The sequence below is a fragment of the Bison bison genome, unplaced genomic scaffold (assembly GCF_000754665.1).
Source record: "Bison bison bison isolate TAMUID 2011002044 unplaced genomic scaffold, Bison_UMD1.0 scf7180017864032, whole genome shotgun sequence".
NCBI classification, from domain to species: domain Eukaryota; kingdom Metazoa; phylum Chordata; class Mammalia; order Artiodactyla; family Bovidae; genus Bison; species Bison bison.
Window position 1 is genome coordinate 1,102,428 of NW_011494604.1, and position 14,138 is coordinate 1,116,565.

A 14,138-nucleotide genomic window follows, 5' to 3' on the forward strand; every position below is an offset into this window, starting at 1 on the left:
CATTGACTGGTTGGAAGAAAAGTCTCCTGCCCTGCTTTGCACTGAAGTCTCTCCATTAGCATTGTTGTGACCATTTGTCTTTTTACATTTATTATATTCATTTAACAAATGATTATATATTGCCTGATAACAAGCCAGGCGCCGTTCTAAGGGTTTTACAAATACAAATGATCCACTTAGCCTGTAGCCTCCTGGGGATGGGTGCATCTCATCCTTATGCTCCTGTGTGCACCATGGTCTTCTGGGCCCTGGATGGTTGGTAGCATGACAGGGCTGGGCTGGGGAAGGTTCATGGGGCTGGGTGAGCAGGGTTGTGTGACGAGCAGATCCCTGCCTGGCCAAGTTGGGCCTCCATGAAAACAAGCACCCACCGTAGCAGAGCCGTAGATCATAGAACAAGAGACAGCCTCGTGGGGCCCAGTCGGGTCCTTGCAGTGTTTTCATTGTTGGGTGGGAGCTGAAAGTAAGGCTGGTAACCTGGTCCCGACTACCTCGTCCCGCCAGGTGGCCTTGGGAAAGCCATTTGTCCCCTCGGGCCCTCAGTTTCCCCATCTGTAACGTGTGAGGTAGCTAGAATAGATGGTCTCTGAGGGCCTTTCAGCCCCTGACTTGCTAGGATCTGTACTGCACTGCATCCCCCAAGTCAGACCGTGGGATTTCAGAAGTGCTTGCTGCACTCCACCCGCAAGGGTCCCCAGGGTGTCACCCCTGTCCTGTGCTGTCTCTAACTTGTGATGTTCTGTGTGCCTCAGGACTTCCGTCGGCTCCTGAAGAAGGAAGAGAAGCCGATCCTGATGATGTTTTATGCTCCATGTGAGTGCCTTTCTCCTCTGCACTCAAGCTGGACGGTCAGACTCTGGGTGGGGCCGCTGTGGCTGTGAGGGGGATGGAACACTAGCCCCCGGCCTCCCTCTGGAGCACCTAGGTCTGCCTAGTTGCTGTGCTCACCCCGTCTCTCTGCCTGCACCTCTTTCATTTGTCTGTGCCTTTTCATCTGGCCCTGCCCCTCCATCCACACCAGTTTTTCTCTCGCTGGCATTGGCATCCTTCTGTCCCCTTCCCCCGGCATCTGCTCAAGGTGCCTCCGCCTTCCCTGCCCTCTGCCTCCTGTGGCCTGAAGCCCTTGGCTGGCAGCTGTGCAGCCGGTGGAGCCGTGCCTCGGCCCTGGCGTGCTCTCTGTGGTTACCGCTGCTGACCATCCAGAGCCTGGCCAGCCTCGGGGCAGCCACACATCCAGCTGGGAGATCTGAGGGATCAGGACCAGGGAGAAAGGGGCCACTATTGGGGTTCAGTCTCTGTATGAGGCTAAAGGTCGTGAGAACAGCAGAAGGATCACTGAGACAGTGAGCAGAGGACCTGGGTTCTAATTCCAACTGTGTCATCAATGAGCTAGGTGACCTTGGTCAAGTCCTCACCGCTCTGTGCCTCAGTTTCCATTTCTGAGAGGGCAGAAAGGGGCTGGATCCGAGCTGTGGCTTTCACACTTTTGACTGTATTTGTAGTATGAGTATATTTTACACAGCAGCCCTGTACACTGTAAGTATATAAACTATATATATAAGCTGCAAAGTTTCACTAAACTAGACTTACCCTGCCTTACTGCTTGCCATCCACTCTACCAGATGTGGAAGACCTGATATTTTCTTTTTTATTGTTTTTTTATTGGTTTTTCCTACTGCTTCATAACCCTCTAATAAAGGGTCAGCAAATCATGGCCTGGGGACTGGCTGCCTTTTCTGTAGATTAATTTTTGTTGGAACGCAGCCACATCGCTTCATGCGGCTCTTCACAGCATGTTGTCTGTGGCTACCTTCAAGCTGCAGCTGTGGAATGCAGCAGTTGTCCTCCAAGCCACAGATACGCCCCCATCTGGGCCACCTCTGAAGTCTGATTTGTCCCTACCCATGGATTGAAAAGCAAAGACCTAAAGGCCTGAGCAAGAGATGTGTGTGTGATGGGAGGTGGGTGTGTCCAGACATGTCTATGGCTTGAGTGGGTGGCACAGGGTTCTAGTTAGTTTTTTTTTTTTTAATACAACAGGAAGTGGGATATACATATTGTAGTGTGTGTGTGTATATATATTTGAAATTTGTTTAATTGGAAGATAATTACAATACTGTGGTGGTTTTTGCCATACATCAATATGAATCAGCCATAGATAAACATGTGTCCCCTCCATTCTGAACCCTCTCCCACCTCCCTCCCTACCCTATCTCCTGGATTGCTCGGTGACCCCTACCCGGACCCCCACCTCACCCCAGGACTGTGCCTGCCCGTGGAAAGAGGCCCTGGAGTCCCACTTCCTGTTAGATCTGGCTCTGCCCAGGCGGTCTGCACTTTAACCCCTGATCTTTCTCTCTATTAACGTTCACTGGTTGGTGTCACCCCTTTTTGTTTCTCCTTGTGTGCATGCATGCTAAGTCGCTTCAGTCGTGTCCGACTCTGTGCGACCCCATAGACGGCAGCCCACCAGGCTCCCCCGTCCCTGGGATTCTCCAGGCAAGAACACTGGAGTGGGTTGCCATTTCCTTTTCCAATGGATGAAAGGGAAGTCGCTCAGTTGTGTCCGACTCTTAGCGACCCCATGGACTGCAGCCTACCAGGCTCCTCCATCCATGGATTTTCCAGGCAAGAGTACTGGAGTGAGGTGCTAAGTCGCTTTACTCATATCTAATTCTTTGCGACCCTATGGACTGTAGCCTGCCAGGCTCCTCTGTCCATGGGATTCTCCAGGCAAGAATACTGGAGTGGGTTGCCATTACCTACTCCAGGGGATCTTCCCGACCCAGGGATCAAACCCAGGTCTCTTAGGTCTCCTGCATTGACAGGCAGGTTCTTTACCACCAGCGCGACCTGGGAAGCCCTTTGTTTCTCCGTGCAAGTGAAAGTCGCTCAGTTGTGTCTGACTCCTTGCGACCCCGTGGTCTGTCCATGGAATTCTCCAGGCTAGAATACTGGAGTGGATAGCCTTTCCCTTCTCCAGGGGATCTTAGGTCTCCCGCATTGTGGGCAGATTCTTTACCAGTTGAACCACAAGGGAAGCCCAAGAATACTGGAGTGGGTAGCCTATCCCTTCTCCAGCGGATCTTCCTGAACCAGGAATCGAACCAGGGTCTCCTGCATTGCAGGCAGATTCTTTACCAACTGAGCTATGAGGCCTGCCCAACTGTGAATTGCTTCAGGAATTATCCTGCTCGCACAGTTCCTGAAGATGGGCCTCCTTTGGGTCATCTTAGAACGCTTCCGCTCTCAACATATTGGCTAAATGAGACTAAAACAGTGAGGTCAGTATGCAGTCCATGTCATGAGGCAGATTCACGGTGCAACTGGGCAGGCTTCAGTGTAATGATCTAGGAGTCTCAGAGAGAGGTCCCCTGGCAGTGTGCACCTAAGTGCGTGTGCCATCCCCTCCCCACCCCACAGCACCTCCCCAGGCTGGCGGGGTGACCATCCCCATCACAGGAGGCAGAACTGTGAGCAGAATTATCTTCCTAGAGCAGAAAGCTAGGACAGAAGAAGCTAGGTTCCTTGTAGGTGTTACGGAATGATTAGTAGTGAGGAGGGAGGGAGGAAACTCGGAGCTGTTAACACTTGTGAGGGCCAGATTGGATGGCTTTCTGGGTCCCTGGTACCCCCAGATTCTGTGGGTACTGTTGTGCTCTTATACTGATCCTGTCAAGCCCTCGTGGCCTTATAATTCAGCTTATTCCTGGGAGTCGCTAGATCCCTCGCTGGGAGGTCCTTTAGGACTCTGTTCCTTTGATCATGACTAGGGTGAATGAACCCAGAGCCAGTGGGAACTTTTAGTTGTGACAAGAAATCTGGGTCCCCAGGACCTACTGAAGTTACTTAGTAAATGCTTGTTAACTGAACTGATGGGAAAATGAATGGGCTGGTGCTCTAAGCTTTGGGGTTTGAGAGTGGTCATTAGTCTTCTCTCTTTCCCTGCCTCCCAGTTATGTCAGCTGAAAGGTAAACTCAAATAAGGACCACCATACCTGCTCTATTTCTGGTAAAGTTCAAGTGGCAGCTGACCTGGCCCAGAGCTTCCTGTTACTCTTCCATTATCTCTCCCCTGCCAATAACCTCTTCACCTGGTGCTGCTGATTTCTACCCTGGGGACAGCTGGCCGACTTACCATTCATTTAGAGGTCATGGGGGATAATGTGATTTGAGGTCATAGGCAGAGCTGGGGGAGAGAGGCCACAGCTCTGAGGACAGGCAGTAAGTTCCGGACTGCAGAATGTGCCCTGGTGGGTGTCTGACTCCCCCATCTCATCAAGTCACTGGCTAAAGAGAGGGTGAAGGGCTCAAGTGTGCCCCCATCATCCTCCTTCCTGGGGAGTCAACTGACATCCCCGTTCCGGGTGGAAGTGTCTCCCCACCATGAACTGAGAGGCGGGCTCTCGGGCCCTGTGTTGGCAGAGCCTCCCCTCCTGGCGGCGGTCCTGCCCCCCGCCCCCGCCCCCAGGTGTTGGCTCTGCCCTCTGCCTTACAGATGGGGAAACTGAGGCTCAGACTGCTCTCACCACTAGCCCCGGGTCACCCAGCAGCAGTCCAGGAGAGATGCAGACCTGGGTCTCACCTTCCCCGGAGCCGAGCTCCTTCCTCTGCTGCGTGACCTCCCATCCCTACCACATGCATCTGCCTGGTGGAGCTTGGACATCCCAGGGAGCTGGCACTGCCTCCTCGGTTTCCGTTCTTCTCCCTGAATCCCCACAGTGGGAACAAAGCCCCTGACAGGTGTCACATGCCTCCCTTCCCAGTGCTGGTGGGGACCACGCTGGTGGTGGCAGCTGCTGGGGAGAGGGGCCGCTTGTCCTCTGCGGGCAGACACTAAGGGACCGTGCTGCAGGCTGACCTCGTTGCAGCTCCCATGTCTCCCTGAGTCTGAGCCTGAACTAATGGCATAAACTTGAGCCCAGATGTGTTGGCTTGTCTGTGTGTCTGTCTGTCTGCTGGGCAGGAATGTCACAGAGGGGCTGTGGGCATGTTGAGAGTTTCACATCAGAATATCCTGCACTGCGTCTTGTCTGGTAGATGCGATGCTGGGGAGATTCGAGCGGTCCCCGGAGAGATCTGAGCTGTTCACGGTCTCCACTGTTTGTATCTGGCGATGAGGGGGTGAGTGCTCCTCTCTGAGCCGTGTTGCTCTGCCCACGGCCTGCTGAGGCCTTTGCTAAACGTAGATCCGAGCTTGTCAGCCTGCTGCTGCGTGGCCCTGTCCCCACTGTGCCGTGTGGAGCTGACGTCCAGACTGACGTGGGCTTCCAGGCAGCTTTGGTGTCTGTGGCCTTCAGAAGCATCTCAGAGTCTGTTTTGCAGCAGAGCAGCTGTCAGGAAGAGTAACGGCCTTGTGTGTCAGAATTCCTCCTGTCTGAGGAAACGGACTCATGTTCTGTGGGGTCAGTGCCTGTGTGTGGCTTGTTCTCATTGAAGGGATGGGGCAGGTTTAAATCAGAGTCTCTCAGGTAGTACTGGGTGTCGGGGACCTTGAGTCCCCCAGGTTGGGGGCTTCACCACCCAGGAGAGGAGTGTGACCGTAATGGACCAGAGAGGGTAGAGCCAGAGACATCACAGAGAATGAACGGCAGTGTCAGTGCTGGAAGGGGCCTGAGGCCATCTGGTCCAAGCCCCCTCATTTGCCGGGAGGGGCAGTAGAGAGAGGAGGTGACCTGTCAGGGTCATCGGGCAGGTCAACGGAAGATAAGAATGGAATGTCGGATCCTGGCCAGCGCTCGGCTGCCTCCTGTCGTGGCGTGATTATCTGTTAATGAAGGAAAAGAGGCAAGAAATCCCCAAAGCCACTGTATGTGTGGTTGTACGTTTTCCCTCCTAATAGCATTTGCTCCAGGTTCATCTGCAGCCCCTGGCTGGGCAGCGAGGGGAGGCTTTCAGCTGTGCATGAAGCGGGTGCTCCCCTGGCTCTCTGGATTCCTGTTGAACTCTTAACCCACTCTGTTACTCAGTGCTTTGCTCTCCCCCAGCTGCGTCAGGTTTGACAGTCCCGCACCTGTTGAGGGACTGCTGGGCTGGGTCCTGTTTCATGCCGTGGAGTTGGTCCGCTCTCGGGGACTGGGGCTTTTGCCTCTGAGGCTGTGTGTTCCCAGAGCCTGGGCAGTCCTGGCTTCTGGAAGTGGGATAAATGCTTGTTGGTAGAGGTGGGGCTGAAGGGAGAGAGGGCTGAGCACGGGGCCCATTGTAACCATTTCATTTCTCTCCTGCTGGTGACCAGGGTGCAGCGTGTGCAAGAGGATAATGCCACACTTCCAGAAGGCTGCAACCCAGCTGCGGGGCCAGTTCGTAAGTGAGGCACCAGGGGCCAGGCAGGGCTGGCTGCCGGCTCTCGACTTCTCCCTCTCACTTGGGGAGGTGGCAGGGGGAGGGGAGAGGGCACACTTTAAAATCATGAGAAGGACTTATTATGGCTGCCCCTGGCATGTGGTTCAGAGACCTATCCTCAGTGGATGTTGAAGACTCCTCCCCAGATTTCTGGGACCAGGAGAATTTGGGGCCCTTCGAAGGCCAGTGATGAAATAGCCAGGACGGTAGCAGGAAGCCCTGCGGTGTGCAGAGGCCAGGGGCTGACTGTAGACCATCAGGGTCTACAATGCTGGGGGCTGGGCTCCAAGGCAGGCTGAGGCTCCGGATGCTGGGCAGCCTAGTGGCAAAGAAAGAGGGCACAGTGACCCCGGTGGTGGGCCCAGAGCACATGCGGGCCCACGAGGCAGCCTCCTGCCCAGGCATGTAGGGCTCTATGGTTCCAGAGGGACCAGGAGGGACATCGTCTATGGTGCAGGAGGGATGTCGGGACCTCAGTGGAGCAAGGTGGTGGGGAGCTGGAGACCCAAACACACCAGTTCTCTGAAGGAGTGTGCAGGGGGAGTGGACAGGAGACAAGGTCACCTCAGGGTCACCCACCTTTGGGAGACGGGAAGGCGAGCCACAGAGAAAACGAGGAAACTTCAGAGAAGTAGGAGCGACCAGGATGGTCAGTGAGGAAGGAGGGCAGGCTAGGGCGGCCAGACCTCATCCAGGTCTGAGCATCAGTCACTGACCCTGCTCGTCTCTGTGTTTCTCCCGCTGCCTTGCCAGGCTTATCTCTTCTATGCCATAGGTCTGTCCATTTTCGCACTTACCCCCAGCCACAGAGGTTTTGAGGTTTTTGTTTGGTTAGTTTTGGGTGTTTTGCCTTTTTTTTTTTTTGCTTTTTGGTGGCAACAGAAAAATAACTGCTGACTCCTCTGGGAGCATGGAAAAGTCCATATGCCTTTCCTGAAAGGTAGTCGGGAGGTGCCATCTCAGTGGGGCAGGTCAGAGTGCTGCTACAGGACTTCTGAGATCTTAAAACTCATCCTGATCTTTATGGATCAAATTGGTGATTAGTTCAGAGTCAATTAAAAAAGTTTAACTGGCGGCCTCTGCTAGCCAGCCCCAGGATTGGGTTGCAAAGAGCCACGTGCTTTCTCTTCTGACCTCATTTCTCGGATGACACCAGGGTCCTGCTTGTTCCTCACTAATGAATTTTTAGCAAGCTGCCTGGAGACGTTTGGCCCTGCAGCACATACATCACTCTGGGGAAGTTTCACTGCACATTCTGGGGCCTCAATACGTACCATATTTTAAGATGATTTTGCCTGAAGGAAAGATGTAATTACCTACAAGTTCTCACCTGCATAGGCTTCCCTTGTGGCTCAAATGATAAAGAATCTGCCTGCAGTGTCGGAGACCTGGGTTCAATCCCTGATCAGAAGATCCCCTGGAGGAGGGCATGGCAACCCACTCCAGTATTCTTGCCTGGAGACTCATGGACAGAGGAGCCTGGTGGGCTACAGTCCATGGGGTCGCAAAGAGTCAGACACAACTAAGCGACTTTCACTTTCTCACCCACATATCCTTAGACAACCACTTAGCTCACCCTCCAAACTCTGGTCCAGCCCCAGTCAGATCACAAATTAGCTGGCCAGTCCCATCAAAGCAGGTAAGGTCTTGGTGCCAATTTCTAGCACCTACTAGAAGATTCTAGCTAATGCTGCATCTACCTGCCAAAAGCATTTTTCCAGGCCCCTCCCATGGTCCCCCAGAGCCTGTCCCTGCCTTGCATGGTCCTGTCTGCTCATCTTTGCTTATGCTCTGAATCACTGTATCCACAGTTGATGCTAATTATGAGAAGGTTTTCTAACTGAGAGATGAGTTTCTTGAGCATTTCTTCAGTACAGAGTATGGGCCAAGCACAGAGTAGGAGCCCAACACCCCTAATGAATCAAAGAATGGGCATGTGGCTTACCACCCCTGAGTACATTTTGTTAAGCTGTGTGTTTACATTAAAAGTGACATTCTCCTTTTTAAAGGAAGTCAGAGCATCAGTTCCTAGGGACAGAGGCAAAGTAGGAAGGATGTTTGTGGAACAAGGGCCTTCTTTTCTGGCCCTGAGTTCACACTACGTTCATACAAGGCTCTACAACGTTTGCCCTGAAGATTACTTGTTAAGGGTTCAGTTCAGTTCAGTTCAGTCGCTCAGTCGTGTCCGACTCTTTGCGACCGCATGAATCAAACGCCAGGCCTCCCCCCATCACCAACTCCCAGAGATTACTCAGACTCACGTCCATCGAGTCGGTGATACCTGCTTCCAAAAAAGGAAAGAAAGAAAGAAAAAACAAAACAAAACAGTGCTCGCTGCTCCTGTTTGGGCCCAGGTCAGAGGGTCTGGCCGACTGACCCCAGCTTTGGCCAGGTGTTAGTTGCCTCTGTGTTACGTGAACTCATCCATTTCTTTGCTTCTGAATTTTCTTACTTGGGGCTTGTTTTGTTCTTCTTTCCCTTTGGTTTCTTAGGAAAGTATCTTTTGAAAAGTTTTCACCTTTCCTAGCTCCATGAGGGGAAGGGTCCTCGCCACTATGAACATCACCTACTTCAGGAGGTCCTTCGAGGCCAGGGCTCATGGTTGCAGCCGTAGCCTCCGAAGAACAGGGCAGCCAGAGGGGTGGATTCCTTTTTGACCTCGAACCTGGGGCAGAGATGGACTGCTTGTTCCCTGAAATTGAAAGCTCACCCCCTCCACACTGCTGAAATCCACTGGTTAGCACCTCCTATCTTCTCTTTGTCTCTGTCATCTTTGAGCCCTCTTTGGCTGGCCCTGTCTGTGGCAGGGGCTAGAAACCTTCCTCCTCGACAGATTTCTTGGGAGGCATCCAATCTGATGATGTCATTAAGGTAGAAGCCAGGCTGGGTCAGGGATGCACAGCCTTTGCCATTTTCCAAACTCAGATCCTCTTCCTCTTTTTTGCTGTCACTGAGTCATCGCATTTGTCCCATCTAGTCCCGCTGATTGACACCCTTAGCAGCCAGCACAGCTGCCAGAACGAGCCCATGCCTGCCTACCTCCTCTTCCCAGCCTTGCCAGTTATCCACGTCCACACCAAGTCTTTTGTTAACCTTGGCCATGATGGGCCATCTGGGTGTAAATGGTGAAATGGGTTGGTCTTGGCAACAGGTTTGTGCAGAGCAGACTTTGCTGATGGCTGTTAATAACTGGCTGGGAGATCTTGGGAAAGTAGCCCTGGAGGCTTCATTTCCCCATTCTTAAAATGGGGATGGATGATAACACCAGCCCTGCCTGCCTCACTGGGCTGTTGGAAGAGTGAATGGGCTGGTGCATGGGGACAGCTCTGTAACCTGCAGACACTTCACAGATACAGGTGATGGGCACCCCCCACCCCACTGCTCTGTGCTTGCTGTTCCTCACTGCATGGAGTGCTCCCAGGGTTCTGCTTTCCACTCTCTCTTCTTTCTTAGTAACACACTGGAATGAGGGCCTGATACTGTGCTCTCCTTGTCTTCTACGGACTGTCCCTCAGTGGTTTTTATCTGTGTTGGTAGCTCAATAAGAGGTAGCTCCGTGGAGACTGAGTCTCTAAGCTCGAAATGTGTCAGACTGCTTGCTTGACATCTTGGTCTGGATTTCTCTCCCTGGGTCCCAGATGCAGGGAGTCTAAAATATTTACTAAAATTCAGTGTCTTTCCATCTGGCAGGCGGCCAGCTTCCCTCCATGCCTCCTCCTGAGCACCACAGGCTCCTCTGCCAGGCTGTCACCATTCATCTCCCCCTCAATACATCCTCCATCCGAGAAGAGACCTGCCCACCAGCCTGGGTCAGACCCCACTCAGCCCACCCAACGTGGCTGCTGTGACTGCTCACTTATCTCCCTGATCCCACAGCTTTCCCCTTACAACCCCCAGGAGCTCTCTGGCACCTCCTGAATAAAGTCCTGGTTTCTTAGACACTAAAGGCTGGTCCACAGCCTGAGCGAACCTGCCCACCTTCTCTCACTGCCTTCTCTTGTGTCCTGCAATTAAACCAACATGGTCCCCAGTTCTTGAGCTGCATCTTGGTTTGTCTTACCTCTGTTTTCTCTTTCTGGACTGTCTGTGGAAATCTTACCCTCCTTGACTACTCGCTCACATGCTCCTGTTTTGTGGAGTTTCTATGATTCTTCTGTGATTGTCCCCACAACCACGGGATGTGGGCTGGACAGGAGGAAGGCCATGTTGTGCCAGCTGACCGACCCCCAGCACACACGGTTCCGTGTCAGGCAGCCCTCACTTCTCTGTAGGCTGAGGTCAGTTCTGCCTCATTTGGAATCACAAACTCTAAAAAGTGCTTGTCAGTAGTTGTTCAAAAAATAATCACCTTGTTAACTAATAAATGCCCCCAAAGTAGTCAAAACTACTGCAAAAACCCAGAGAATTAAGACTTCATCACAAGCAAAGGTGGTTGACAAAGGCCACCTTCTGGGTGGGATTTGCTTTGCCTTAAGAGATGGATGCGTCTTCTGTGGTGGCCAAGAGAGGGGGTGTGGGCAACCTGAGCACAGGGCTAGAGGACTCAGGAGTCGGGGCCAGGAAAGCACAGTCTGGGCTCTGGGGATGTGAGCGGATTTGCAGAGCTTCTTAGTGGTATTCATATTAGTGGTGACAGCTAACAGATTCTGAGTACTGTGGATACTTTGCTCGCACTGTCCCATTTAGTCTTCACAGAAGCCAGAAGACGGAGCTGCAGATGAGGAAACTGAGGTGCGCGAGGCAACTGTGACTTGCTCAAGGAGAACATCTGCTGAGAGGGGAGTTAGGCTTTAGCCCCAGCATCCTGACCCCCGAGCCCACACTGTGGTACATTTCCATCTTCAAGGTGCCCTAGACGGCGAAGAGTCCAGCTGCCTCCCTGTGCAGAGCTCTCAGACTGTGTCATTCCTGGGAGAATAAAAAATCTAGAGTCTAGCAAATGTACAATTAAGGGTTTTGTAGGAAAGAAGAATTAAAAAATGAGATAGGGACCATATGATCTTTGAGTGTGGAGTCAGACATTGGCCTCCATTCAGTGGAATTGAAGGTTTTGTGCAGGGAAGTGATGTAATGAAAGAGGAGGATGTGGAAGATTAATCTTGTGAATGTGCACTGACAATGAGGAGATCAATTAAACATAAAAAAAGAACTTTAAAGTAGACAGTTATTACTGGAACTGGCTGCTGAATCAGTCTGGGGAAATGAGCAGAAGGGCTTTTAGAGGGTTCCAGAGCTTCTAAGTAAATCTATCTCAGGTTTATTTTCCCTGTATTCCTTGTAGCACCCCAAAATGGGATGGGAGGAAAAAAATCAGATTAGCAAGGATTTATTGTGCGTCTGCTTTATGTCAGAAACTGTGCTGGGTATTTAAAATGGTTTGTATGTTTAGCTGCCTTGTGGGATGGAGCTGCCAGAGGCCCAGGTGATTCCCACCACTGAGAATTTGGTAGGAAATAATGAATTTGAGCAGCAGTTTCGTGCTAAGTTTCTCAGTTGTGTTCAGCTCTTTGTGGCCCCATGTGACCTGTGAAGCTCCTCTGTTCATGGGATTCTCTAGGCAAGAATAGTGGAGTGAGTAGCCACTTCCTTCTCCAGGGGTCTTCCTGATCCAGGGATTGAACCCAGGTCTCTGGTGTTGCAGGCGATTCTTTACTATCTGAGCCACCAGGGAAGCCCTCTGACTTGGGTCATCTCCTTCAGTTCTCTTAAGAACCCTATGATCTTCTCCTGAACCACATCTTCCAAACAAGGAACCTCAGGGAGGGTGACTTGCCCAAGGTCACACGACTGCCAAGTGGAAGCAGTCTTCTGAGTCAAGTTCACTGTCCACTGAGAGTGCTCTTCCTCGTGTTCTCTCCATATGCCTCCTTATGTATTGTTCAGCAAAATTCCATTTCCTGGTTTCTCCTCTCTGCTTCTCTAACCACTCCTGGCTCTTTTGAACTTCTTCCCTCCCCCCTATGCTTTGTGGGAGTCTTCCTGCATCTGGTTGTGCTGTGTTCTCTTGTGATGACAGAGCCAAAGTCCTCTTTCCAGGCACCTGATCCTGCTCTACAGGAAAAAGTTGCTGCTTTGGGAAAAGAGTTCCTGGGGACTCACTCTGGGTTGCTCTTAGTGTACAATCTTGTTGTCGGTAACACAGCTACTGAAGTTCCTTATCCATTCAGGGGTGTTGGCATACGTGGACCCCAGGACCCAGAGTATGTTCAGACTTCAGAGATGATGGTCAGGTCAGGCCATAGGTGATTGTCACCCACAGGTCACCTAACAGGGTCTGAAGGGAGCAGAGTCAGGCAGGTGGGTCGTCCTGAGAACTACACACCCTCTTTGGCCACATGAGCTGTGTAATCTGAGAATGTGGTACATAAAGCCAGGCTGGACAGACTGAGGTGTCCAGGAAGGTGTCTGAGGACCCCGTGGAGTGACTGAGTGAAGAGTACACCCTTAGTTGACATGGGCAGAGAAAAGGCATAGTATGAACTTGGGAGGCAGTGGCCCTACTCTCGGACCTGGTTGACCTTGGTAATGAGGCCAGGTTTCCTCTTCAGTCCTCAGAACTGTGTTTTGCTCTGGGATGATCTTCCCTGCAGGGCAGGCAGGAGGGAATGCCTGTCTGGGGGGCAACCCTCAGCCCAGATGCCTGTATTTTCCAGAGAGCTTGGGCATTGTTCCTAGCTGGCTTGGTGGGCCTTGCTCCCCTCTGCACCACACGCATCAGTCTCTGAGGCTCAGTCCCCATCTGTTTCTGGTGGGACAGCTGAACGAGCAGTGTGTGGATGAAGTGAAGGGCGTCTGCAGGCAGAGAGTGGATGGATCTGTTCTCCCTTTGCTCCCAGGTGCTGGCCGGGATGAATGTCTACCCCTCGGAATTTGAAAACATCAAGGAGGAGTACAGCGTGCGTGGCTACCCCACCATCTGCTATTTCGAGTAAGTCCCCTGCCTCCCTGTGGACGCTGCTCCCCCCACGATGGCGTCTGCCCCCTGGCTGAGCCCACGGTTTCTCCCCACGTTTCACAGGAAAGGACGGTTTCTGTTCCAGTATGACAGCTATGGGTCCACAGCTGAGGACATTGTGGAGTGGCTGAAGAAGTAAGTTGGCGTTTGCCTTGGTGGGGGTACCCAGAGGGAGGGGTATCTGCCGGGCCCCAGTATTTCCCTGGTCACAGGGCTCTGCCTGGCGGTTGGAAAGTGAATGAGGAAGGAAAGGACCATTTCTTGCTGCCCACACAGCTGATTGTGGGTAGCATCTAGGTGAGGGATCTGTGAGTGCAGGATGTGAAAGTTGGGAGAATTTCATGTGACTCACTGTGATGACTGCATTTCAGATAAGTTTTTTTTTTCCCCCCCTTACTGTCTACCTGATGGATAGAAGCATTTCTCACCCGGGATGGCAGGTTTGAGAGAGGTTCCACTGCAGGTCTCTCTGAAAATAGAGTTGTCAGTCGAATGCTTATTTCAAACATAACACTTTGTATTAGGTGCTGTGAAGCTAAGAAGTGTTCTAATGCCTTATATTTGCAGACTGCTTTGCGGTTCACCGTGCATCCCTGCAGAGCGTTTCATAGCACTCTGTGATCCTGTTTGTAATGTGATTAGATCCTTACAACCCAAACCACCCCTGCCCCGCGCCCACCATGATAGATGTGTGACTTTTGTGTGATACTTGGACCCTGACCATTGTGTTGGCTAGGGAGTCTGTCTCCCCCACCCCTTCTTCGTGGCTGGAGTTCTGACCACCCTGACACGCCCCAAGCACTCACCTGCTCTGGGCTCTGCAGTCATCGCCCATGTGTAG

At 52.2% G+C, this 14,138-nt stretch overlaps 1 protein-coding gene across 1 annotated transcript in view; it reads left to right on the forward strand.

The window, feature by feature from the left end:
• PDIA5 (protein disulfide isomerase family A, member 5) overlaps positions 1-14,138 on the forward strand; it is a 93,037-nt gene that overhangs the window by 39,084 nt on the left and 39,815 nt on the right. Inside the window, exons 7-10 of the mRNA XM_010834268.1 lie at positions 753-813; positions 6,236-6,303; positions 13,179-13,270; positions 13,361-13,432. Of these exons, the coding sequence (XP_010832570.1) occupies positions 753-813; positions 6,236-6,303; positions 13,179-13,270; positions 13,361-13,432 (293 nt within the window). The remainder of the gene's footprint in view (positions 1-752; positions 814-6,235; positions 6,304-13,178; positions 13,271-13,360; positions 13,433-14,138) is intronic.